At 48.0% G+C, this 25587-nt stretch overlaps 2 protein-coding genes across 2 annotated transcripts in view; one reads left to right on the forward strand and one right to left on the reverse strand.

The window, feature by feature from the left end:
- Positions 1-969: 969 nt before the first annotated feature.
- HDC (histidine decarboxylase) lies at positions 970-21412 on the forward strand. Its single transcript, XM_004578381.2, has 12 exons — positions 970-1096; positions 3315-3487; positions 8305-8418; positions 9288-9410; positions 12245-12379; positions 12633-12776; positions 13875-13941; positions 14711-14873; positions 14968-15058; positions 18106-18204; positions 20087-20188; positions 20339-21412. Exons 1-12 carry the CDS (start codon positions 1069-1071, stop codon positions 21080-21082), a joined length of 1983 nt encoding a protein of 660 aa, XP_004578438.2. The 5' UTR covers positions 970-1068; the 3' UTR covers positions 21083-21412.
- Positions 21413-25002: 3590 nt separating this feature from the next.
- Positions 25003-25587, reverse strand: part of SLC27A2 (solute carrier family 27 member 2) — a 49205-nt gene continuing 48620 nt past the window's right edge. The window contains exon 10 of the mRNA XM_004578084.3: positions 25003-25455. Within this exon, the coding sequence (XP_004578141.1) occupies positions 25279-25455 (177 nt within the window). The 3' untranslated portion in view covers positions 25003-25278. The remainder of the gene's footprint in view (positions 25456-25587) is intronic.

The following is a 25587-nucleotide window of genomic DNA, read 5'->3' on the forward strand; positions in this document are numbered from 1 at the left end:
TAAGATTGTGGAGTGCCCTAGGGTATGAATGTGAAATAGGATTTGTATAAATTTGGATATCACACAGTTAACGCTTAATGCCATAGACATGGGTAAGACCATCCTGGGAGAAAGAAGAAAGCAGGGTGGCCCCCTGGAGCAGGCCAACATTTAAGGGCTGGAGAGAAGTGACAAGCCACGGGGGAGGAGGGAGACTTGGCAGCTGGAAGCCCAGAGACCCTGAGTGCCTCACGGATGAGGGAGTAAGAGGACGCTAGTGGGAAGACAGGAAGCACACACACATGCACAGGCACACAGAGATGCACATATGGACACACACGGGCACACGCACAGGCACACATGCGCGTGCTTTAGTGTATGTGGCACTGTGAAAGTGCTCAGAATTCAAGTTCCCAGAGTAGTGTTCCACTTCCTGCAGCAGCTTCTCTGTCTCCCATCCGTATACATCCCAGAGTGCCCCTTTCACTGCCAAGGGTAATTCCTTCTGGGCAATGTTTTTCTCAATTCTTCCTTCCTTGGTTAGCTGTGTCTTCTCATCTCTATAGCATGCTAATAAAAATTAAAAGAAAAAAAATCCGTTGTGTTCAGTGATAATATCTGTTCTCCATTTCTGTCAGTGGTAATGGAACAGTGCCAGGAATCATACTAACAATTTGGACTACTTTCTGCATACCCTTGGCCTTGCTCTGGGCTACTCCCCATGGTCAGATTCCAGGCGCAGAAAGAACCAAGGGCTGCTTTATCCTCTTACCTGGAGGCTGCCTGCTGCCTCTGGTTGCTAAGTGCACTGTTAATTTTATCCTGGCTCTCTTGACCAGCAGAGGCTTGTTGGTTATTGTTTCCAACGAGGACAGGGGAAGAGAAGGGGTGGAGTTAATGAAGCCTGGAGGAGGGGACTTTAAAGGGTGGAGCTAAGGTCCAAGAAAGGAGGGCCCTTTAAATAAGGGGCCCCATGGAGGAGTGCCAAGGCCAGCCAGTGGCAGCAGGACTGCTCTACCACCATTAACCAGTTTTGTAAGAAGAGGTCAGACCCGTCTGCGAGAAGAGATCAGAGTGCTTCAGGAGACGATGGGGCCCGAGGAGTACAGAGAGAGAGGTGAGCAAGTGACATCGCTGTTGCCTTCCCACTGCCCTTCTGACAGACATAGCTAGCTACTCATGGGGGGTTCTGAGATATTGGGGTGTCTTTGACTGAAGCCTTAGCGTTGGTCTGTATGGCATTTTTCTAAGAAAGGCAGGTGAGATCGGAGCTTAGCATTTCTTTCAGCTTCTCTTTTGTTTTCTCTTTCCTCTACCTGCTCTCAGAAATACCCCACACTCCTGTGACTTGCCCTGCTTCCCTCCCCACAAAAGAGAAGATTTGGATTCTTGACTCACTCAATGGGACAGATTCACATGCTGGAATTGATTAATCTCTCCCTAAGTATTCTGTGGTCATTGCAAAAATCGTCCTTTCCTAGCATCCATTTCTCGGCTAATCTGGAAGAAGCATTTGCTCATGGAGTCATCCATCCCATAAACAAGTAGGAAGGCCTCACATCTGGCCTGTGTAATGAGTGAAACCCCACGCTCATCCTCAGAGGCCGAGTAGTTAGTGGCGTAAAAGAGAATCGTGTCTTAATAACTGTATCCGTATTCATCTTCACCATGAGGCTGCCGTGACTGAAATGCCTGTGTGGTAAGGAATTGTCCAAGGTTAAAATCCAGCTTTCCCCCCTCTCTCTTCCCCTGAGACATGGCCAAGTGGCTGTGGACCTTCCCATGTTCGCATGCATTGGCTGATTCCTTGCTTTCCACTTTCTTTGCTGAGAGCATGTTCCTGTGAGTGGTGCACACACAAGTAGCCCTGTCGCTGACAGCAGGAGGAAGAGGTGCTGGGTTGTGGGAGGCTGGACAGCAGCGGGCAGAAAGCTCGCTCCCCAGTTTTATCCAGAGCTAGTTCTAAGAATTGTGCATGAGCAGATGTGGAGGGAGGAAATCGGGTTTCTTTTCTATCTTTTTTTTTTTCAGGGAGATAAAGGAGCCTAAGGAACAACATGAAGGAAAGAAAGGTTACAGATAGTGAACTAGATAGGCAGACACACAAGAAGGGGGAGGAACAATGAGATCTTGAGAGAACAAGAGATCATATGGATACGACAGGGAAGAAGGAGAAAATAATTTGCAGTGCCTTCAGAGTATTTGACATGGAGATTTTTTTCCTTCCTTATTCATGGGCTCATTCACCTGTTGCCCCTTTCTGGAGCCATCTTTACCACGTTCCAAGCATGGAGGTGTTGACAGAGGCAGCGGGCAGAGAGATGGCATCTCTGGGACAAGTTTCCACATCTCCCTTAGATGCAGGGGTTCCTGTGCCAGTCATGGCTGTGCTTGAGGGATTCCTGAACCTTGGAAATTATGCACAAAATTGTATGTATGTTTCCCTGCTCTCGGGAAACGAACAGTAAGGAATGCCAGGACAGAAAGCGGGAACCCTGAGGATCCACGGCGCTTGGCAGCCTGCCTGGCCGGGGCGTGGCTGCGGGAGGTTGTGGGGGGCAGCGGGGTGGTGGCCGAGGAGCCCCCTTGGGTTGCATGGTGTCCCCAGGGCACCCGGACAAGGCAGCGCCACCAGCTGAAGCAGCACGAGACCCAGGCACTGCCACTATCGCAGCCAGTCAGCACAGCCAGGTCTCCAGGACAGCCAACCATACCACAAATGACTGAGAGGGGCACGCACTCCAATGAGCACAGTACTTCGCTTTAATAGAAAATAAACAGTTTTAATCACATTCTCAACAAAGATGTCCAGCAGTTCAGAGAAAGGTTAGGGTTTACTGATCTAATAGCAAGTGTGAAAAATAAATTTCTCACTGTTTCTCAGAGCTGGGTATGGACACTTGCCTTCTATGCTTATCAAGAATATGGGGTGTATGTATTCATCATTAGGTACAAAGAAAACTGCAATTTCTAGCAAAAACTGTAAGGTAGTGAATTCATAATCTTTCTGTTTCTTGAGAAGAAAAGAGAAGCAGGCAAAACCAAAAAGACTAATGCTTTCATGTGGCAGGGGAAAAATTAGTTTGCCTTGGAGATTTTCCCTCCTGTTCCCTTGCTGGCTCACACATTCCCTACAACTCGAGTTTACTCCCTCGCTCTTTCTGTTGTGTTGTATCGTGCTGAAGATAAAAAATCATGGTGGCCATCACATCCCTGCTTTGGCCAGCAAGCCTGCGTCCTTGTTCACGGAAGCTCTTGGCCTTGACACAAGAGGGACAGGTGCAGACTGGGCCAGCCCAGGTGGGAAACTTGAACCTGAATTCTCTGCCTTGCAGGGAGACAAATGGTGGATTACATCTACCACTATCTGAGCACCGTGCGGGAGAGGCGGGTGATCCCAGACGTGCAGCCAGGGTTCCTGCGAGCCCAGCTTCCTGAGTGTGCCCCTGAGGAGCCCGACAGCTGGGACAACATCTTCGAGGACATTGAGCGGATCATCATGCCTGGGGTGAGATACAGTGGCTGCAAAACTCATTCTGGATTTTGGGGCACAGAAGGGCAGCTAGTGGCTCGAAGAAAGGCCTGCCTTGGATCATCCTGGGATGATAGTGCATTCTTCAGCCACATCCCAGCCTATCTTTGGGGGCAGATAGAAGGCCAACACTTTGATGGGAAGTGGGTTTCTGATGCGAGGATTGGCCTGTGGTATCAGGTGGGGGTGCTGGGGGAGTAGCAGCTGCTTTTCAGGGCTTGGTTTAGCAGAAGGTGCAATTGGAATGTCAGGAGCTGGGGAGTGAAATTGGGCCTGGCTAGATAGGAGCAGGCTTGGAGATGGAGCTTGGATCCCCACGGGCAGAGCCAAGGGACTCTCCCATAGAAGATATCTCCCACAGCATAAGGCTCCCTCTGGGGTGCCCTGGGTTTCAGCTGGAGGCCCAGGTAGCAGCTCCTCCTTTCTCCTCTGTGAGGTGGGATGAGGGCGTCCTTTCTCACCTGAGGCAGGTTTGGGGATGGGGCTGCTTTGTGAGACTCAGTCACTGACTCCCTGGGGGACAGAGGGTGCACCTGGGATGGCATAGGTAGGGTTGGGGAACAGTGGAAGCTGCTTGATACCCAGGGCTTGAACTGGCACTGCTATAATGTCCTTGCCACCTGTGGGAAGGGGCTCTGTTGAGGTGCTTGTGCTAACATCATCCGCATTCTCTTCCCTTGGAAATGCTTCCTCGCATGGTGGTAGGCACATGCTAAGCCAGCTTGCTTAACCCTTATAGCAGCCCTGGTTTATAGTGATGAAAACCAAGGCTCGGGGACATTAGTTGTCTTGCTTGGGCTTTGCTATTTCAGGATTTTAGCCTAGTCTAGCCCTCCTCAAAAGTTCCTGCTCTTTCTCCTCCTCTCTGGTCCCTCTCTGGTAAGTGGCTTGAGTGTGTGTGTTAGTGTGTTAGGGCTGCTGGCCGTTGGGTAGCCGATTCATCAGAGAATGGGCAAGAGGACAGGGTTTATTTCAAGAAACTGGCACTTGTGAAGGAAAGAGAGATCTGTAGGTCCAGATTGTGTTCTTGCCCTCCTAACAAGCCAGCAAAAAGAGTTTTAAAGCAAAGGGTAGCTGCAGGTGGAGGTTAGAAAAGCAAGTGTCTGGTCAGTTGATAAGGAAGGAGTTGTTCTGATGGGGGCTGAGTGGAGGCTAAGTGGAGGCTGGAGGTGTCTTGACAATGGAGCGCAGCTGTGTGAGGTTGATAGCTGCATACTTTCTCCTTATGGGGATAAAGTTGGCCCTCCAAATCCTCTCTCAGTCAGCTCCTGAGACTCTTGTGGAGACACAACACAACACCAGGAGCCCACCCCAAATGGGAAACTCAGTCCTCACCCTGGCTGTTTGTCAGGCTTCCTGTTGCAGCCTTCTGTGTCCTGTCCTTTGGGTGTTTCTGGGGCTTTCCTATAAGTTCTCTTTATGGTCTCTCAAAATTGTTTTATTGTTAGAGAAATGTGCCATGGGGTGGAGTGCTAGAGGAGATATTCAAAGACAGAAAGCAAGGGCACGTGTATGTCAAGCTCAGCTAGTCTCTGGGCCACCATTGGACCTCCTATTTCACAAGTATCTCTTGAAAAGGTCGCTAACAGGGAATCTGTACTCAGGAGGAGAGCTCCCCAATGAGATTATCTCTCAGCTTCCAGTATGTAAAATGTGAAGTGAGGCTCAAGGGTTAGCTATACTGGGGAAGGGGGATGAAGCTGAGTTCGGATACAGAGGCCAGCAATTCCATAGGATGGCCTGGGTGGTGAAGAGAGGGTCACCTAAGAGGGTCACTGTTGGATCAAGATCTGACTGTTTTTGATACGGGTCCCTCTGGCTAATCTTATCTTGATTATCTTATAAGAGCAGATCATTGCTGTCTTGATAGGGTCAGGGGCTGGGAGCCCTCCTCCAGGGTTTCCAAAATAGTGTCACTAACACAGTGATAATGAGGCCCCATCTTTCATCTCATCTCACAGGCCGTACCAGAGTCTGCCAACTGGCCGCAAGGCAATTGGCCTTGGGCTTTACTCTTGTGTCAATGCCTCATTGAAACAGGCATTAATTTTTCCCTTCCTGTTACCTCCAGACATTAAGAGAGAGAGAATGAAAATAAAACAAAGCTTTCCTTCCCTTTTATTTCCAACCCTGGTTATAAAACCCTGAATGCAGGTTTTTCCTGTGTGGGAAAAGACAGGCAGTGGGAGAAGGCAGGGCATTGTTCTTCGGTGTTTGCACCCTGGGGTCAGCCAGCTTTGAGCTGCTGCTTTGGTGGCTGTCTTCTGTCCTTATGAGGTAACCACCAGGAAACTGCCTCTCTCTACAAGCCCCAATACTCATCTGCACAGCAGGGCTGTTGGTGGAACTTAGCGTATGGGGTGTTGTGAGAACTAAGAGAAGGGTAGAAAATGGAAGATGCTGTTGTTAGTGACCACACCTTCTGCTTGGTGCAAATACAATGATGTTTGGTTACAACTCAAATTAGAACATGTGATACTGTTGTTATTTTAATTAATTAATTAATTACTTTGAAAGCCAGAGTTAAGAGGGAGATATCTTCCATCTGCTGGTTCACTCACCAGTAGTGCCAAAAGGCCGGAGATGGGCCAGGTCAAAGCCAGCAGCCAGGAGCTTCATCTGGCTGGCAGAGGTCCCAAGACTTGGGCTATCTTCTGCTGTGCTCCCAGGTGCATTGGCAGGAAGCTGAATTGGAAGTGGGGCAGCCAGGACACAGATTGGTGTCCATATGGAATGTCAATGGCTTAGGTAATGACTTAACTAGCTGTGCTGCAATGCCGGACCCACTACATTACTGTTTATATGAGTGCTTAATAATCTGCCCACTTCTTCCCCAAGCCATTCGCCCACCAGCCTGAAGAGATAGGATTTACCATGGGATGAGACACTGAGGTTGAAAGAGGTGCAGGAGAGGATCTTGAAGTTTTGAGGCCTATTTAGGAAAAAAATAAAAAGTTAAAAATAGACCTTAAAAGGGATCCAAACAAATGGGAGACTTAGGTGTTCATGTTCATCAGCTTCACAGCAAGTCCACACAGCCACATTTCTGGCTGGGGCAGAGGTCAGCCGGGACCTGTACCCCTGGACCAGGATCTTATGCTTCTTCTGTAACACAGGCTGTCCAGGACACAATTCCTATTCTTTTTTTTTTTTTTTTTAAGATTTATTTATTTTATTGGAAAGGCAGATGTACAGAGAGGAGGAGAGACAGAAAGGAAGATCTGTCTGATGATTCACCCCCCAAGTGGCCGCAATGGCCGGGGCTGCGCTGATCCGAAGCCAGGAACCAAGAACTTCTTTCTGGGTCTCCCACGCGGATGTAGGGTCCCAAAGCTTTGGGCGGTCCTCAACTGCTTTTCCAGGCCACAAGGAGGGAGCTGGATGGGAAGTAGAGCTGCCGGGATTAGAACTGGTGCCCATGGGATCCCGGTATGTTCAAGGCGAGGACCTTAACCATTACGCTATCACGCAGGGCCCACAATTCCTATTCTTGAAAGACAGGAAGCAGTTGTACACACACTGAATTCCAGCATGATACTCAGAGGTTATCCCTTGAGTCCCCAGGAGGATGAAGCACCTGGAATTGCATCTGTGGCTCAGGGAGTGCTCACAAAGGGCTGCAGGAGCTGGAGAACTGGTCAGACAGCTTTGAGCTGCTGTCTGGGTTGCAGAAGAAATGCATATTTAGTAGCTTGCTGAGACTTAGCAGGCCACATCTTTGTGGCGAGTGCCTTCCCGCCAAGAACCAAAGCATTATTCTAGTACATGAATGTAGAAACCAACAGGGCAGGCCAGCAGAGCAGTGAGATGAACAGAGATTAGATAATTGGTGAGGCAGAGGAGCTGTGGGGGAGGGGTGCTTCTGAACCCCCCTTTTTTTGGTGGGGGAGGGTTAGCCCACTCAACCCAGTTACATCCTGCCTGTGGTTTTGACTAAGGGCTAGCCTGGAGGTTGGCCTTCTGGGCTGGCCCTCTTCTTCTTCTTTTTTTTTTTTTAAAGATTTATTTATTTTATTGGAAAGTCAGATATACAGAGAGGAAGAGAGACAGAGAGGAAGATCTTCCATCCCATGGTTCATTCCCCAAGTGGCCACAATAGCTGGAGCTGAGCCAGTCTGAAGCCAGGAGCCAGGAACTTCTTTCTGGTCTCCCACGCGGGTGCGGGGTCCCAAGGCTTTGGGCTGTTCTCGACTGTTTTTCCAGGCCACAAGAAGGGAGCTGTAAGGAAAGCAGGGCTGCCAGGGTTAGAAACGGTGGGCTGGCCCTCTGCTATCCTGGATCCATCCCCACTGGGAAGCCAAGGATAGCATGGGACACATTCATCAGACCTTTTGTAGTTACTGTGTGCCCAAGATCTCAGTGCCCATGAAACAAGAGGTGCTTGGCTATGAAATACTCAACTGGGCACATTTTAAAGAAGCTAAAAATAATAGAACAAAAGATGTTGTCACGGATGAAACAGCCATGTGCTCGTCTGGAGCCAAGACTGACTCCTTCCTTTCCTGATTAGACACAGGGGCTGAACACTGAAGATGTGTGAGAGACTTCCCAGGCTCCACGTGCTCACTTGGCACGCTCCCTTCTGGTGTGCCTTTGTGCAAAGGCTGCCCTGTGGAGCTGTGAGAGCAGTTCTTATGTTAGGAAGAAGCTCATGAATAGATCTCACTTTGGTGAAGTTGTTGTAAACGTGTCAGCCTAGCTCGAGTGGCTTCTCCTTGCCAGGGAAGGACTCTGAGAGAGGAAGCCCCAGGAAATGGCCCCTGGTACCAACTATCTGCACCCTCTGCCTACAGGTGGTGCATTGGCAGAGCCCCCACATGCACGCCTACTTCCCAGCCCTCAACTCTTGGCCATCCCTGTTGGGAGACATGCTAGCAGATGCCATCAACTGCTTGGGATTCACTTGGGTGAGTAGCACAGCTGAAACAATTGGCACTGGGAGCATAACAGGAAGAAACCTTTGAGGGAGTCTCATTTAGTTCTTCTCTCTGAACAAGGTCCCAAGCTATGTTTTAAAAATGGCCATATGCATTGGACTTAAACTTTGTATAAATGGTTTCATCTCATCTTTTAACCTTTTGGAACCACGAGGATTGGCTCCATTCTGTAGGAGAAAATGAAGGCTTAAGTAACTTATCTCCCCAAGATCGTTCAACTCATAGAGACACCGTTGAGATGTGGCCCGAGATCAGGTTGTGGCTGCAGTTTGTGACCCTAGTTAAGCACATTGGTGACTGTTGGGTCACAGCTTCCCCTGTGTCCTTGCCTTGGAGAAGTTAAAAGATATGTCTGAAGACTTCCCTTCAGCAGTACTCAGCATCACATTGTGCCCAAAGCCTCCTTGAATGTCTTTCTGTTTTAAGCCTGAACTCTCACAGGGTGTACAGGGAGGGCATGTGCATCATGTTTAGGAAACAGCACTATACTTTGTGTTGTTGTCTTAACACTACCCCTGGGCTTGAGAGCTCTTCCCAGCTGGGTCTGTTATGGACACTGGGCATCAAATTCAAGCCAGTCATGAAGACTTGGAGAGGACACCCTGTTGAAAACAGCTTGAATGTGAGGCCGCGTGTTCCTTTTCCGTTTGGGTTTGAGAGAGGGTAGGGTCCGAGTTTGACACAGGCCTGATGTTGAACCCCTTCTCTAGGGAAATTCCCATTGACGTTGTCACGGCCCGATGAAACCGCCGTGGAGACCAATGCCTTTTTTCTGGGCCTGCTACAGGTGTCTCGGTTCCCTGGTGGCTCTGCCAACAAAGCTCTTTTCCCTCTTTCAGGCTTCCAGTCCTGCCTGCACGGAGCTGGAGATGAATGTCATGGACTGGCTGGCGAAAATGCTGGGACTGCCAGATCACTTCCTGCACCACCACCCCGGAAGCAGAGGAGGTGGCGTCTTACAGGTACTTTCTTTGGCAGAGCTCTCCCTGGATTAGGGGCTAAACAATGAAAGAAGCACCACTCCCATATCTGGATGTTCTGTTCTCCACGGACTTCCCCACATGCCACCCACATTGCTGTCAGCATTTCCATCCTCACTACTGCAAATGTCATCACCATTGCTGTCATTTCCATCTGCCCACAGACGTCGCTTCTTCCTCACTTCCGCTGCTGCCCCATTTTCTTCCTCATCGTTCTCTCCTTTTCTTTGAAAGAGATGAGAAAGTCCAGACATCATGTTTCAAGGATTACTGATGCAAGTTTTGGAGTTGGGAATCCGACACCTGCTCTCCTTCATCCCATCTTATACTTCATAAGGAAGGAAAAGAGAAAAGGAGCGCCACAACTTTTCCCTATTTGTAGGTCTAGGAGGTTCTTGGCAGTGAAAGTCACAACATACAGCAATGTATCTTAGCCACTGGCCCTGTCTTTTGGATGTCTTAACTTTCAATTGATGATTTTTCAGAGATTTTTTTCTTGCTCCCAAGAGTCATGGCACAGAGTGCTGTCGCATCTGTAAATACTGGGCCTTCTGGAGAAGGTCACTTCTGAGCTGCTGAACATCTCCAAATTCTTGAATTCCATTGGAATGTGTAGTTTTCCCGGTTTCATATTCTCTAATATGTTAGAGGTCGTTTTCCTAAAAAGTGGGCCTCTGGAGGATTAAAAGAATGTTTTTATTAAATTAAAATGCCTCCACTGTTCTGTGATGAGGGCTGACAAATTCACTGGGCCTGTTTTCTTTTTTATTTTGTTAGATTTTATTTATTTTTATTGTAAAGGCAGATCAAATTTACGAGAGGAGAGACACAAAGATCTTCCATCTGCTGGTTCACTCCCCACTTGGCCACATGGCTGGAGCTGAGCTGATCTGAAGCCAGGAGTCAGGAGCTTCTTTTTCTTATTATTATGCTAGTTTCCTTTTTATGGGGTAATTTCCATCTACAAAATATTAGGGTCTGCCACTCCCAGGACAGTATCTGTCAGGCTTTCTGGCAGCATTCTGTCAGCTTTTGGTGATTTGAAACTTTCAAGAAACAGACTCTCCAAATGGAGTGAATGGAGGATGAGATCCATGAAGATAACCGTGAGGTTGCTGAGGAGGTCTCCAGAATCAGACATGGCCAGAGTTTGCTATCCTATCCAACTCAAATTTGGATACTTTATATTTCCATTCCAGGATGCCCTTGAAGAGGGTATGCTCCATTAAGCTGATGGAAACGAGTTTTGGGGGCTCAGTGTTGTGACATCGGAGGTTAAGCCACTGCTTAAATCATATCTGAGTTTTTGGGGTCTAATCCTGCTTCTGCTTCTTATCCAGTTTCTTGCTAATGCACCTGGGAGGCAGCAGACACAGTTCAAGCACTTGGGTCCCTGACACCCATATGAGAGGTCTGGATGGCACTCCTCACTCCTGGCTTTGGCCTGGCACAGCCCCAGCTGTTGCAGGCATTTAGAGAGTGAAGCAACAGATGAAAGATCTCACTTTCCATTTCTGTCTTCGCTTTGTCACTCTGCCTTTCAAATAGATTTTTCTCAACCTCCTCAGAAAGAAAAAGAAGTTCCAGATTGACAATTGGTAGAGAAATAGAAAGGAACTGGCAAACATTCACACAGTAGTCAACGTACAGAGGATGACCAAGGGGGTCACCCTGGGCTTCTGTTGCAAGAAGTTTCTGTGGGCTAACTTCTGCATGCCTTGGGTCTCGTTGAAACCTGCAATTCCTTGTATAAAAAGCACATCCAAAGGACTTGGGGAAACCAGCTATTACTTGTTCAATAGCTCAAACCTAGAAAGAGAAATCACTTTTTCAAGAAAATGATGTTGGACTCATTGCAAATTCAGCTGCTTTGGTTAAACAGGAGACAATAGTTAAAAACTAGGATGTTGGAGAATTGTTGGATCTGTATGTCTCTGAGAATGGAGTAGTTTAGTAGCTGACGAGTAAGATCTAACAGTTGTTTGCAGAAACAAGAACCTGGATTTTGTGTCTATTTTGTGATGTTTTAATAATGTGAAATATTTATTTATGTGCCATCCCTCATCCTCCCCCCACCCACCAAAAAAAAAAAGTCTTCAGTAGGGGCACTATCAGGCCAAGGTCTCAACAACCAGTGATATCAAACAGAGGACAAATCACTAGCCTCGCACAGAGCCAGGGCTCCCTCTCTGGGACATGCTTGTGGAATCCAACTCCCTTTCCATCCCTAGCAAATTCAAAGTTCCGTTTCTTTTTTTTTTTTTTTTTTTTGAAAGATTTATTCATTTTATTACAGCCAGATATACACAGAGGAGGAGAGACAGAGAGGAAGATCTTACGTCCAATGATTCACTCCCCAAGTGAGCCACAACGGCTGGTGCGCGCCGATCCAAAGCCGGGAACCAGGAACCTCTTCCGGGTCTCCCACACGGGTGCAGGGTCCCAATGCATTGGGCCGTCCTCGACTGCTTTCCCAGGCCACAAGCAGGGAGCTGGATGGGAAGTGGAGCTGCCGGGATTAGAACCGGCACCCATATGGGATCCCAGGGCGTTCAAGGCAAGGACTTTAGCCACTAGGCCACGCCGCCAGGCCCCAAAGTTCCATTTCTTTTAAGGGCTGAAACATTCTCACTCTGGTTTCTATGGCTCTGTAGGTGCCACCTTGCTTTCAGCATGCAGACAAGCTGGGTAAGGTGGGTGAAATAGAGGGCTCCTTAGTCAGGAGTAGCTCTTACACTTCTACCCATGAATCCTGGGGGAATCTGGTGCGAGAACTCAGAGACAGGCTGCCCTTGACCATCCTCCTCTCCTTCCAGAGCACAGTCAGCGAGTCCACTTTGATTGCGCTGTTGGCGGCGCGGAAGAACAAGATCCTGGAACTGCAAGGGTCGGAGCCTGATGCCGACGAATCCTCCTTGAACGCCCGGCTTGTCGCCTACACCTCTAACCAGGTGAGTCTCCTACACAGTGCAGACCTCCAGGCAAGTGTCCAACTCCTGGACTTTTCATCCTGGACTCATCCTTCTTCTGCAACTGAGTTCCTCGGGGTTCAGGGTAGCTTAAGCCCTGGAGGTCAGCTCCAGGAACTATAGGAGAGGCCAAACTCCAAACACTGTGATTCCCTTTGTCTGATGTTCTAGTAATTTCTGGGGAGTGCTCCTTCTAGGAGAACACTTTGCTAACAAGTTCCTGTGGCTCTTCTAGGCCCACTCGTCCGTGGAAAAGGCTGGCTTAATTTCCCTTGTGAAAATGAGATTTCTGCCTGTGGATGACAACTTTTCACTCCGAGGGGAAACTCTTCAGAGAGCCATCGAGGAAGATAAGCAGCGGGGCTTGGTGCCTGTCTTTGTGAGTCAGGACGTGGTCCACAGCTTAGCGTACTAGAGCTTGCATGTGAGCCAGGAATCCTAGCAGGTGCAGGGAAGTCATATGGCGACCTACAGAGGCAGAAACAGAGGTTCTCAAATGCAAAGGTTAACTAGCAATAAAAAGAAATAGCATAGAACATATCAGAGTTCACATATGGAGCTGGAGAATATGTTATTTTGTGAATATTTAACTTATTATGTTTTATTGTTGCTATTATTTTTATTTGAAATCACCTGAGACACACACACACACACACACACACACAGAATTTTCTGTCTGCTGATGCACTCTCCAAATGGCTGCAATGGCCAGAGTTGGGATGGTCCAAAGCCAGTAACCAGGAGTTTCTGGGTCTCCCACATGGATGCAGGGGCCTAAAGCCTTGGACCATCCTCTGCTGCTTTCCCAGGCCACAGGCACGGTGCCGCATTGAAAGTGGAGCTGCTGGGGGCCCAGTACAGTATACTAGTGGCTAAATCCTCACCTTGCGTCCGCTGGGATCTTATATGGGTACTGATTCGTATCCTGGCTGCTCCACTTCCCTTCCCTGCTTGTGGCCTGGGAGGGCAGTGGATTACGGTCCAAAGCTTTGGGACCCTACACCCACGTGGGAGACCTGGAAGAAGCTCTGGGCCCCTGGTTTCAGATCGGTTCAGCTCTGGCCATTGCAGTGACTTGGGGAGTGAAGCAGCAGATGCAAAATGTTTCTAGCTCTTTCTCTCTGTATATCTGCCTTTCTAATAAAGATAAATAAATACAACAAATAAAAAAAGTGGAGCTGCTGGGACATGAACTGGCATCCATTATGATAAGCCAGCACCACAGGTGGAGGATTAACTTCCTATGCCACTGTGCTGCTGGCAGCTGAAGCTTTAATTTCAAAAGCACAGGTATGTATGGACTAGATTGCTATGTAAAATATATTTCTTAGTGTAGATCTGGATAAAGTACAGTGTGAAATGTGCTCCGTTTTTATGGAATGGGAGGGAGAAGACAATGTCTATGGTCAAATCCTTTGCCAGCCCAGTGGGGCAGGTGAGCCCCTCTCCCATTCAGCTTGCCTTTGTCTCCTTCCAGGTCTGTGCAACACTCGGGACCACTGGGGTCTGTGCATTTGACTGCCTCTCAGAGCTGGGGCCCATCTGTGAGTAACTCCCTTCCTGGCTGTGAAGGCAGCAACATGTCTTTAGACACTTTCCTTGGCACGAACCTGAAATCAGCTTAGTGGAATGAGCCAGACCCTCGGGGCTCAATTGGGAAATGTGGGATGAGCCAGCCGAAGTCATGAATGTCCCTTCAGGGCTGCCCATGCCATTGCTTTTCCCTTGGTGTGCCAGGGACTAGAGCTAACCATACCTCACAACCTGGCCTGGGAGGCAACCGTGGAGCTGGGAGGACTGAGGTTTTCTCACCCTCCTGCTTGCATGTCAACATCTGAAGACAGGTTACAGCCAAAGCAAAGAAGTTGAGTGGGGTATGGGACAGTAGCTGGGCTCATGGGAGAGATAACAGAACAGAAGAAAGCTAAATGAGGTTGTTGAATCCCCAGCTAAGAATCCCACAAGGACCAAGAGATACTGTCTCATAATCCTTGAGTGGAAGCACTGCCATTGTTCCCTGGGTCACTGGCAACTTGATTTCTGTGCTGGGACATTTTAGGTTAAGCTCAAGGTGGTGTTAGCTCTCTGCCCAGTGAGAGAAGATGGCCTGGTGGGCCTTGTAGATGTCCCCAGTAGGAGATAGCAGCACCTCTCTTGGCCCCATTTCCTCATGCTGCCACCCCTCTCCCCACCTCTGTACATCTCAGTCTCTTCGTCCTTCCCAGCCATTCTCTTTGCCACCCACCGTTTGAGCAGGTGACAGGTCCTTTCAGCCAGCTGGTGGCTGCTCCCCTGCTTCATGCCTCTTTTCAGGTGCCAGTGAGGGACTGTGGCTCCACATCGATGCTGCTTATGCGGGCACTGCCTTCCTGTGCCCCGAGTTCCGGGGCTTCCTGAAGGGCATTGAGTTTGCCGACTCATTCACCTTTAACCCTTCCAAGTGGATGATGGTGCACTTTGACTGTACTGGTTTCTGGTGAGTATGGCAGCCAAGCTTTGAGTACCTGGGGGTGGCTTTGCTTCACTCAGGAGAGACCTCAGTCAAATTGTTCTCCTTTGAAAACCCACAGGGTCAAGGACAAGTATAAGCTACAGCAGACCTTCAGTGTGAACCCTGTCTACCTCAGGCATGCCAACTCGGGTGAGGCCATCGATTTCATGGTGAGAGGCCAGGGATGGCCTGGTGGCCTCTGAGGTGGGAGCTGGCTACATCTGACCCCTTCAGGTCTTGTGTATATTGTATTCCTCCAGAAGGTAGCATGTCATGACCTCACACTGTAATGCTGCCACTGTATGCTCTTAGTTTCAAGTTGTGCCTAAGGTTATTGAATAAGACCCAGATAGCTGGGTTGCAGATGACTTAGCATAACACATGTGTGGCACAGGCTCAAGAAACAGTAGGCATCACCATCCTAAAAGCTCTTGTAAGAGATTTGCTGTAGGAAAGTAGTTAAGCATGTAGGCACAAGAGCCAGATGGTCTGTGTTTGACTTCTGGCTCCTGCATTTACTAACTTGTATGATTTGGGCAAATGGCTTCTTTGCTTTACCTTGGTTTCCTCTTCTATCAGATGAAGATGATAATAGCAGTTCTGGCTTCTTAAGCTTGCTGTAAGGATTAAATGTCTTACCTTGGGGCACTGAATAAAGTCCAGCACCTCTGCTTCATTCTTTGTGAAGAGTCTTAATTCCATGGACAACCGATATATATATATCTTGCCTTTTTAGTTCTAAAGTTAGTAGTTCCCTCACCACTTAGATAATTCAATTATTCTCATTTTGTTAAACTCATATGTCCTTGAGCATTATGAAACATTTATGAAAGATTTATATATTTACATAGAAGGCAGAGTAGTAGAGAGAAAGAGAGAGAGCTTCCATCCTATGGTTCATTCCTCAAATGTCTGGAATTACCATGGGTGACTAGGTTGAAGCCAAGAGCCTGGAATTCCATTTCAATCTCCCATATGGGTGTCAGGGGCCCAAATATTTGGGCGTCTTCTGCCGTCTTCTCAGGTACAGTAGCACGCAACTAGGTTGGAAGCAGAGCAGCTGGGACTTGAACTGGTGCTCTCATATGGGATGCTGGTGTCAAAAGCAGCAGCATAACTCACTATGCCACAGCGCCAGTCCCCTTTGAGAATTGTGATTTGAATCTCAGGCAAGGAAGAGGGTAAGTAAATCCAAATTAAGACCATCTCTGCCTCTCCCTGATGTGAAAGGCAGCAGCCATTTGGTTATGACCTCCTGGAAACCGCATGATGATTAGAGCTAACTCCTTTTACTATTCTCAGAGAGCAGAACATATTTCTCCCTTGCAGGTATTTTTTTTTCCCATCTGGGTTGTGGTGCCCTCTGCTGGTGAAAATAATGTCCCTAATGTTGTCAGCTCTACCGGGAAAACATTGCCTCTGTGTGGTGTGTGTGTGTGTGTGTGTGTGTGTGTGAGAGAGAGAGAGAGAGAGAGAGAGAGAGAGATGTTTGTGTACAAAGGGGTAATGTCATGCTCGTTTCGGCAGCACATATACAAAGGGTAATGTCCCAGTGGTGACTGGCTCATAACACTGGGGTGTATGATGAAGATGAATACATTTGTGAAGATTTAGAAATGCTGTGGATGGGACAAATATCTCCTTTTTAGTCAATAAAAATTGCAGTAGATTTCTGACATCTAGGATCACTAAAAACCACGTAGCTCATCAGGATAACTGCAAATCTTTTTCAAATTTCTTGTTCAGTTTTGAGTTGCAAAATCAGTGTAACATTGGTTTGAAAATCTTCAGCTTTGTGGTGGTGACAATCTTGAATTTAAAAATCTATATATTTATTTAAAAAGCAGAGAGAGAAAGTGTGTGTCAGAGGCACATATACAAAGATGTTTTAAAGATACATTTTACTTTATTAGAAAGGCAGATTTGCAGAAAGTTCTTGTGTCTACTGGTTTACTCTCCAAGTGGCTGCAACAGCCACAGCTGAACCAATCCAAAGCCAGGAGCCCAGATGCACTGGTGCAGGGTCCCAAGGATTTGGGCCATCCTCTACTGTTTTCCCAGGCTACAAACAGGGAGCTGGATGGGAAGAGGAACAGCCAGGACACAAACTGGCATCCATAGGGGATCCCAGTGCGTGCAAGGCAAGGATTCAGCTACTAGGCTACCACACCAGGCCCCAATGATCTTTCTTCCACTGATTTGCTCCTCAAATGTCCACAACAGTGAGGGCTGAGCCAAGCCAAAGTCAAGAGCTGGGAACTCAATGCAGATCCCCCATGTGCGTAGCAAGGACTCTAGTCCCAGGTAGCAGGGACCTGAAGCATCATCTGGTGCTTCCAAGATTGTACATAGCAGGAAGTTTGAATCAGAAGCAGAACTCAGACTTGATTCCAGGGACTCCAATATGGGATGTGCTGTCTCAAGCAGTGTCTTGATTACTGTGCCAATGTCTGTTCCTACAGCTTTGAGCTTTGAACTCTGCTGAAATTGGTCGCCAGGAGCAAAGGGTCAATTTTAATCTCTGGTGGAGGCAGAGATTCATGTACTCTTTTGAAATGTGAATGCTAGAGTGAGATTATAGGAGCATGCTGGGAAACAGGACAGGCAGTGAAATTAAATAGGAACTGTGCTGGCTCTAGACAGAAGTATTTGTAGTACATGTATTTCATCATTGAAGTGGGCTGCTCTTCCTAATGCCAGCTTTTTTGCACCTGCTTTCCTTGCACTGCTTGTCTGGGAGCTGCTGCATGGCCTCCTCCATCTTGGGGATGAGCCACGTAAGGTGGCACTGCTCAAGGTCCCAGCTAGGCTGAGGGAGGGATCCAGCTCTGCAGGCTCCAGGGCTAAGCGCCTCACCACTATGCATTTCAGGACGAATAGAAGCTGAACATTGTTTTCTACTGTTGTGGCATCTTAGGTTCCTTTGGCAACAAACAGATCTCCAGATGTGGAATTTCTGGGGTAGGATGGGATATTTCTAGTAGCGTTTGGAGCAAATGGCTCGGGGACATGGACTATCGGCCACTCTCATCAGAGGTTTCGTTGTGAGACAGAGCACCTCTTTGCGTGACTTGTCTTGGTTTGCTCCTTAGCAACTGCTTCAGGAGCCATGGTGACACCGTCCATCCCTGGAGGCCAGGGCAGACGAGGGAGAACGCATGGGAGCACCCTGGGGAGCGGGCTGTCCTTGTCACTAACCATGGTCCTTTGTTTTTAGCACTGGCAGATCCCCCTGAGCCGGCGTTTTCGTTCTATTAAACTCTGGTTCGTGATTCGGTCCTTTGGGGTGAAGAATCTCCAAGCACATGTCAGACACGTATGTAGTGAGCATGCGTGGGGCTGAGCCTCATTTTCTTATGTGGAGAAAGACTGGTCTGTGCTTTGCACACCTGCTCAGGGACTGGGGAGTGTCTGGCTCAGGTGTCTGGGCCTGCTTGGAGGGCGACTCCTGGGACTCGGTTATTCAGAGTGGTTGTCTCTGTTAGCTAGTGGAAGATGAGCACAAGCTGTCCTTAAGGCCCATCTGTGTCCTTTCTGCTCCCGTGGAGCCCTGAAGAGTGAGGGCCTTGAGAGCCTGGCTTGCAGTGGAAGGGAAAGTAGAGCAGAGGATGGTGTGTGTGGCCAGGGTAGGGTCATATCTCTGTTGTAGAATTACCATGGTTGTCCCAGCTGGCTGAAAGTGTTAGTCTCTATTATGATTATTCCTGAAAGCATAGGCCTACCAAGCCTGGAGTAGACCTCTCTGCATTGTGTTAACAGGTCTGTTTTAAAGGCCATTTGTAAACAAATGATATAATTGATTTCAATTCAACAACCACAAAATTGTGCTAGGAAAGGAGATACAGTGGTGAGATGAGCACCAGCTCTCATACTTTTCAGGGTGGAGATAGGACTGAGGGAAAACCTATGCATGGGTTTAAGAATTGTTTTTTTTGAGCATAACAGATATATCTTTGATTCTTTTAAAAAAGATTTACTTGTTTTTATTGAAAAGTCAAATATACAGAGAGAAGGAGAGGCAGAGAGAAAGATATTCCATCTGCTGGTTCATGCCTCAAGTGGCTGCAGTGGCCAGAGCCAAGGTGATCTGGAGCTAGGAGCCAGGAGCTTCTTCTAGGTCTCCCATGTGGGTGCAGGGTCCCAAGGCCTTGGGCCATCCTGGATTGCTTTCCGAGGCCACAAGCAGGGAGCTGGATGGGAAGTGGAGTATTCAGGACATGGACTGGTGCCCATATGGGATCCTGGTGGCCCGTGCATGGCAAGGACTTTAGTCACTAGGCCCCAATATCTTTGATTCTGTTTTCACTTTTAAAAATTCATGTATTAAGAAGGAGAGAGACAGCACCCCCATCCAGTGACTCACTCTGGTGGTGGTGGCTGTGATAGGCCAGCCCAAAACTCAGTGCTGAGGACTTCATCTGGGTCCTGCATGGAAATGGCAAGGACACAACCACTTGAGCCAGAGAGGAATATCTTCTATTCTACAAGTGACCGCAATGGTTGGAGCTGAGCCAATCTGAAGCCCGGAGCCAGGAGCTTCTTCTGGGTCTCCATGTGGGTGCAGGGTCCCAAGGCTTTGGGCTGTCCTCTACTGCTTTCCCAGGCCACAGCAGGGAGCTGGATGGGAAGTGGGGCTGCCGGGATTAGAACTGACGCCCATATGGGATCCCAGCACGTGTAAGGAGAGGACTTTTGCCACTAGGCTATGTGACAGGCCCGAGAAATTTTTTAAAGAATGAAAGAAAAGGCCAGTCCTGTTCTTGTTTAGTTAATAGATCTGGATAAAAACAAAATCCCCCAAACTATGTGCTTTCTGTGTACTGGACATAGGGGGTTCGGGTTCTGGGCAGATGCAGCGTGTCCCCAGCACTTGGCTGGGCATGAAGAGTGTAGGCTGGGTTTGGAGCCATGCTGGTTCCCTTGGCTTGTTGAGAGGCTCTGAATCCAGGATACTGGGCCTGGGGCTGAGGTGGAAGAGGGCTCTATAGAGATCTGACCTGTTAGAGAATAGAGAGCCATTGGGAATTTTCTAGCTTGGAATCTGAGTAATATCAAATGGAGAAGACAGGCAGAGGCCCCTGAGGGGTCTGTGGTACCGAGATGTGACTGGTTTAAAATCCCATGGTCATAGGAACACTGATACAGCTTGCTGTGGGCTCAATGATTAATCTCTGTTCTCTCTCAATTTACAATTGCAGGGTACGGAAATGGCTCAATATTTTGAATCTCTGGTCAGAAATGATCCTTTGTTTGAAATTCCTGCCAAGAGATACCTTGGCCTGGTGGTTTTCCGTCTGAAGGTACTGCTGTCTTCCCTGGCCTCCTACGATGCTGTCATCCACGTGTCCGGGGTAGTAGCTATAGGGGCTATTGGAAACCCAAACCCTGGGCCCCTGGATATGCTAATGGATCTGTGACACAGATTTCACATCTCTCTGTCTTCCCAACAGGGTCCCAATTGCCTCACAGAAAGTGTGCTAAAGGAAACCACTAAAGCCGGCCAGCTCTTCCTCATCCGGGCCATGGTCCAGGACAAGCTGATCATCCGCTTCACTGTGACGTCCCAGTTCACCACCAGGGAAGATATCCTGAGGGACTGGAACCTCATCCGAGACGCGGCCACGCTCGTCTTGAGTCAGCACTGCACTTCCCAGCCCAGCCCTCAGGTCAGGAACCTCATGTCTCACCCCAGGGGCCCCGGAGCCCTGGCCCTCCCGCCTGCCCTTGCCGTGGGAGAGGACCCAGGCCTGGCCAGGAAGATCATCAAACAGCCTCCGTGGGCAGGAGCCGGTCTCTCAGGCAGGGAAGACAGCTGCCATCTTGAAGCCTTGCTGGATCCGCTGGATGACTACTTCTCGGAGGAGGTCCCGGGCGTCAGCAAGCACAGGCTGTCCTCCTTCCTCTTCAGATACTTGTCAGGCCAGGGTAAGAAGAAGACGGTGCGTTCCCTCAGCTGCCACAGTGTGCCTGTGAGCGCTCAGAAGCCACTGTCCCCAGACAGTGTAGACGGCTCTGTGGGGAACGCGGGCTCCTCCAGGGTCAAGATCTTCTCTAGGTTTCCGGAAGAGATGATGATGCTCAAGAAAAGCGCCTTCAAAAAACTCATCAAGTTCTACAGCGTCCCCAGCTTTCCCGAGTGCAGCTCTCAGTGTGGCCTCCAGCTGCCTTGCTGCCCCCTGCAGGCCATGGTGTAGCGGGCGGGTCTTCTGCCAGAGCTTGAGAACACGCTTCCAGGAGCTGGCCAAACTCTCAGCGTGGTGTGCAAGTGTGTGCGCTTCCGTCTGTGTGCATTTTCCTTGGGGACAAGTCTATAATCTGTATCAAACTCTCGTAAGAGTGCCTGACTCCAATAGCATTGATGTGGGGAGTTGAGTCCAGCATGATCTGAAAGGTTGTGGCAGCTCGTCGGACAGAAAAAAAAGGCTGAGGGTGGCATTTTGACAGGCAGCTTCTGTGGCTCAGCTTGTGATGTGAAATTAGCCTAGAAATAAATTGCAATTGTCTCCGAAACAAAACTTGTCCCATGTGGCTCATTGGCACTGAAACACTGGTTAATTAACCAAGGCATATACTGGAGCCTGAACAAGTGCTCCATATGGCTTCTGTTCTTCAGGAGACTGGAGATTTGATTTTAACTGTGGGAAAGTGGGTTTAACCTGGGTGATGAAGGCAGGCAGCTTCTGATTGTAAGTATTGGTTATGAGCCAGACACTGTGGCCACCTGTTTAAAAATGAGCCAGGCTTCAGACTTCAGCTTGGCTCAGTCCTGGCTGTTGTGCCCACCTGGGAAATGAACCAAAGGATGGAAAATCTCTCAATCCCCTCCACCATCCCCACCACCTCCTTTCCTCTACTACCTGTGTTACTCTGCCCTTCAAATAAATAAAATACACACATTTCTACAAAGAAAGCTGAGCTCACGGGAAACTTACCCATAATTAGTTCTGAGGCCAAAAATAGTTGAATTCCTGTTTCAATTGGCACTTTTCTAGGAAATGGTCTGGAAATTGGGTATCTGAAGAGCGTCAGAGAGGTACGAGGCAGGAACTTGGTTAAAGTGTCAAGGACAGATTTTAGTCAGGGATTTCATGAATGCAGCAGGGAAAAGAGCCCAGTGTGAGTCGAACTCAGTTGCACTTTGGGCAGAGGTGATTGCATGCTGTAAAAGGAGAAGGGAATGATGGGGAGGCAGCCACCCAGCACTTTGGTAGACTCAGAGATATGCAAAGTTATCAAAGACAAGAAGAGGGCTTGCCCCTTGTGAACCCCAGCAGCCATTATTAATAGGGGGGTTGGCTTCTATACTTCCTATCTTTGGGTGGAACCAATAGTGAGCTCTTTTTGGCAGCTGTGAGCTTTCTCAGGCAGCCATTTGAAGGGGGTCTAGCTGGAGAATAGAGCTGAAAGGGACCAACCTGGCTAAGGCTTGCTCAAGGAGTTAATCTTTGCCAAGGACTCAAAGCTTCATGTTGTCCTCTGTGTGATCCCTGGGCTTTGGGCACCCACCCCCTGGGTGGGTGTCTTAAAAATTGCTTCTTGCCCACTGCCCACTCCCAGAAAGCTTGTACTTGGTTCTGGAAGGTTTTTTGTTTGTTTTTGTTTTGATACCTCCCTAGGTCATTTTATTTTGTGGCATTTTCTAGGAACCCGCTATAGCTTGGCCTGCATACACAGAGGCTGTGCCGGTCAGACATTCTGGACAGCCAAGTGAGAGAAGCCAAAGCCCTACTCTATCTACATCAGGGGATCTGAAACTGAGCCTGGTTCTGAATCACCAGGAAGGCTAGATGGCTGGGCCCACCCTTAGCACTGCTGACTCATGGTCCAGGATGTCTGAGTTCCCAGATAATGCTGGTGCTGCTGGTGCTGTGAGCATGCACACAGCTGCTGCCCTGCAAAGCTGGCCCCTGTGAGAGCTAGGTGGGAGCTCGGTTCCAACAAGCTGCGTGACTTTAGGCATGTCACATAGCCTCAGGGTCCGGTTATTTTATCACACAAGGGGAATTGACTGGATACCCTTTAGATTTACTGGAGCAAATCACAGTGTGAATGTAGCTAGTCAACAAATTCAAGCTCTTGACAAGGGTGACAGAGGGCTTTTGGATGCTGGACCTTTCCCGGGGCCTGCACTTTGAGTCACCCCAGTTTTAAAAGCTAAGTTCTGGCTAATTGGAACTCATCTGGCTCTGAGGAGCCATGTTACTAGGCATACACTATGCACACACGCAGCTAACTCAGATTGATGTTTTTCCTATATGTCAGTAACTCCCCAAATGAGGCCCCGAATCACTAGCATCAACCTCACTTGCGAGTTGACCAGAAACACGATTTCCAATTCCAACCTGGAGGTGTGTCACCTAGCTGCCTTGGTTATACCAAGACTTCGGTTGATTTTCAGCGTTCAAGTTTGAGAATCACTGCTCTATGTGAAGTTCACGATTCAGATCATTTATGCATTTTTCCTTCACCAACAAAAAAATCTCACATTACCTTCCATGAATATCAGCTACAGGCAAGGAAATATCCATCTTAAAAAGGAATGGGCATGTGGGGAGGAAATTGTGACACACTGAGTTAAGCTATTATTTGGGATACCTGCATCCCAAGTCAGAGTCCTGTCCCTGTTTCTGATCCGGCTTCCCGGATGGCTGAAATGTTTGAACCATTGCCACCCACATGCAAAGCCTGATAGAGTTCCTGGTTCCTGGCTTTGGGTTGGCCCAGCCCTGCTACTCCAGGGATTTGGGGGAGTGAATCAGTGGATGAAAGAACTCTCTTTCTCCCTTGTTATTACTCTTCCTTTCAAATAAATAAGCAAAGCTTCAAATGAAGATTGGGGCAGGCATCTGGCATAATAGTTAAGACGCAGCTTGGCATATCCATATCCCATATTGGAGTTTCTGATGTTCCAGTAACAGCTCCATTTATGATTCCAGTTGCCAGCTAATGCGCACCATCGGAGGCTATAGGTGATGGTTCAAAACCTTTGGTTCCTACCACCCTTGGGGAAAACCAGGATGGAGCTTCTTGGCTCCTTGCTTCAAGCCTGGCCCAGTCTCTGCTCTCTGTCTGCCTTGATATTTCAGATAAATAAATAAAAAGAAAATTCTTACTAGAAAAAAAGGTGATTTCTGGTCAACAAAGCCACTGCTTGCCTCCACTGGCATACAGGTTCCCATGTGGGCCTGGGTATGTCATGCCCTTGTTTAATCAGCAATCAAGTTTGCTAACTATTATCAGGTGTTCTTCAATTGTCAAAGTGGTATCACTTGGTTTTCAATGTGACTGATAGTTACACATACATTTTTATTCTTTAAACCTGACTCTGTGCACGTAATAACCCGGTAAGTGGAAAATCTGGACCCAAACAGAGGCTCACAGAACAGTGAACCGACTGATTATTAATTCTCAGTTTGACTTGCTGAACACACTGTAACTTGGATTTTTCCAGTCACTCTTATTCTTTCCGTTAACACATGGAAATTTGGAAAATGCTAAGGCTTCTCTTTTTGAAACTTGAGATATCAGAAAGATCTGAATTTCTGTTTTTTTTTTTTTTTTAAACAATCAGAAGATCAGCAGAGCGGGTCCTGCATTCTCACCTGATGGTTATCAGGAGAGGCAAGCTGAGGAGTGGCTACCTCCTGGCCTACCACGTTTTGTGATTGGCTGCTCTTATCTGACTCACCTGTGTGACCCCTGAAGCAACCTGGGTATGCAGTCCTGGAGGTCATTAAATCCTGCTTGGTGAGTATCATTTACGTAGAGAACTCTGAAGCAGTGGTCATGGGCTCCTTCCAGGAATACAGATGGCACTGGGATCACAGGCAGCACTGTCACCTGCTGGACAGGTGTGTGCATACCGTGCCAGGATACATATGCGTGGGGGTGAGTTACTTCCTTACGTTCGAGCCATTTTTCAGTTTTTTTTTTCTTCTCTGTTTTTTGGTTTTTTGGTTTCCACCTTTTTTTTAACCTAGTTATTATGAGTGGGACACTTGTGAAAACTTGCATTTGTCAAGCTTTGAGTAAACGACAAAGGATTTTCATTTATAAAGAAAAGAATGTTAGACACGGTGCCACCTTACGTGTTAGTGTTCATCTATTTTATTTATTTAAAAAAATAATGCCCTCCCCCCCCCCAGTGATCTCAGTTTGCAAATACAAACATTAGATGTACCTTGGAAAATAATTATCTTGAAATCTCTTCACTTGCAAAGGTTCAGGTGTAATTAGAAAAGTGTTTAGTTATTGGTATGTATAATTTCCTAAAAAAAAAAAATTGAACCTCACAATTGTCAATCAAATTACAGCTGAATTCTATCAAATGGCTGCAGTAGTCCACTCAGTGTTGTTTTTGTGGAACTAGACATTCTTGTCTTGGAAGTACTCAAAGTCTCAGGGTTTTGTTACTTATGGCATCATAAATATCTTGAGTCATGGGCACATACATTTTTGCTGCTTCATCCAAGAAGTACAAGGTATCTGTGATGACGGCAGGGTTAAAGCCCTCCTCCATGAGGGTGACTTTGCGGTGTTTGAAGGTTCCAGTGATCTCAATGGTGTCCTGAAAGATACCAGACAAAATGCATGTCGGGATGTACTTTCAACAGATGAGGGTGCAGGGTGCTGGTGGGCATGGGGGATTTGGCTACTCCCTGACATCTCTGGCTCACGGGAAAGCTGTGCAGTGGATTTT

This window comes from Ochotona princeps, chromosome 6, assembly GCF_030435755.1.
Source record: "Ochotona princeps isolate mOchPri1 chromosome 6, mOchPri1.hap1, whole genome shotgun sequence".
Lineage (NCBI taxonomy): Eukaryota > Metazoa > Chordata > Mammalia > Lagomorpha > Ochotonidae > Ochotona > Ochotona princeps.

Bases quoted from the DNA above. Each gene is read 5' to 3' on its own strand.
- HDC (XM_004578381.2), top strand. From the start codon at position 1,069: ATGGGGCCCGAGGAGTACAGAGAGAGAG. The intron at 12,777-13,874 runs GTGAGTCAGGAC...GTCTCCTTCCAG, and splicing joins GGGGCTTGGTGCCTGTCTTT to GTCTGTGCAACACTCGGGAC. The intron at 13,942-14,710 runs GTGAGTAACTCC...GCCTCTTTTCAG, and splicing joins CTCAGAGCTGGGGCCCATCT to GTGCCAGTGAGGGACTGTGG.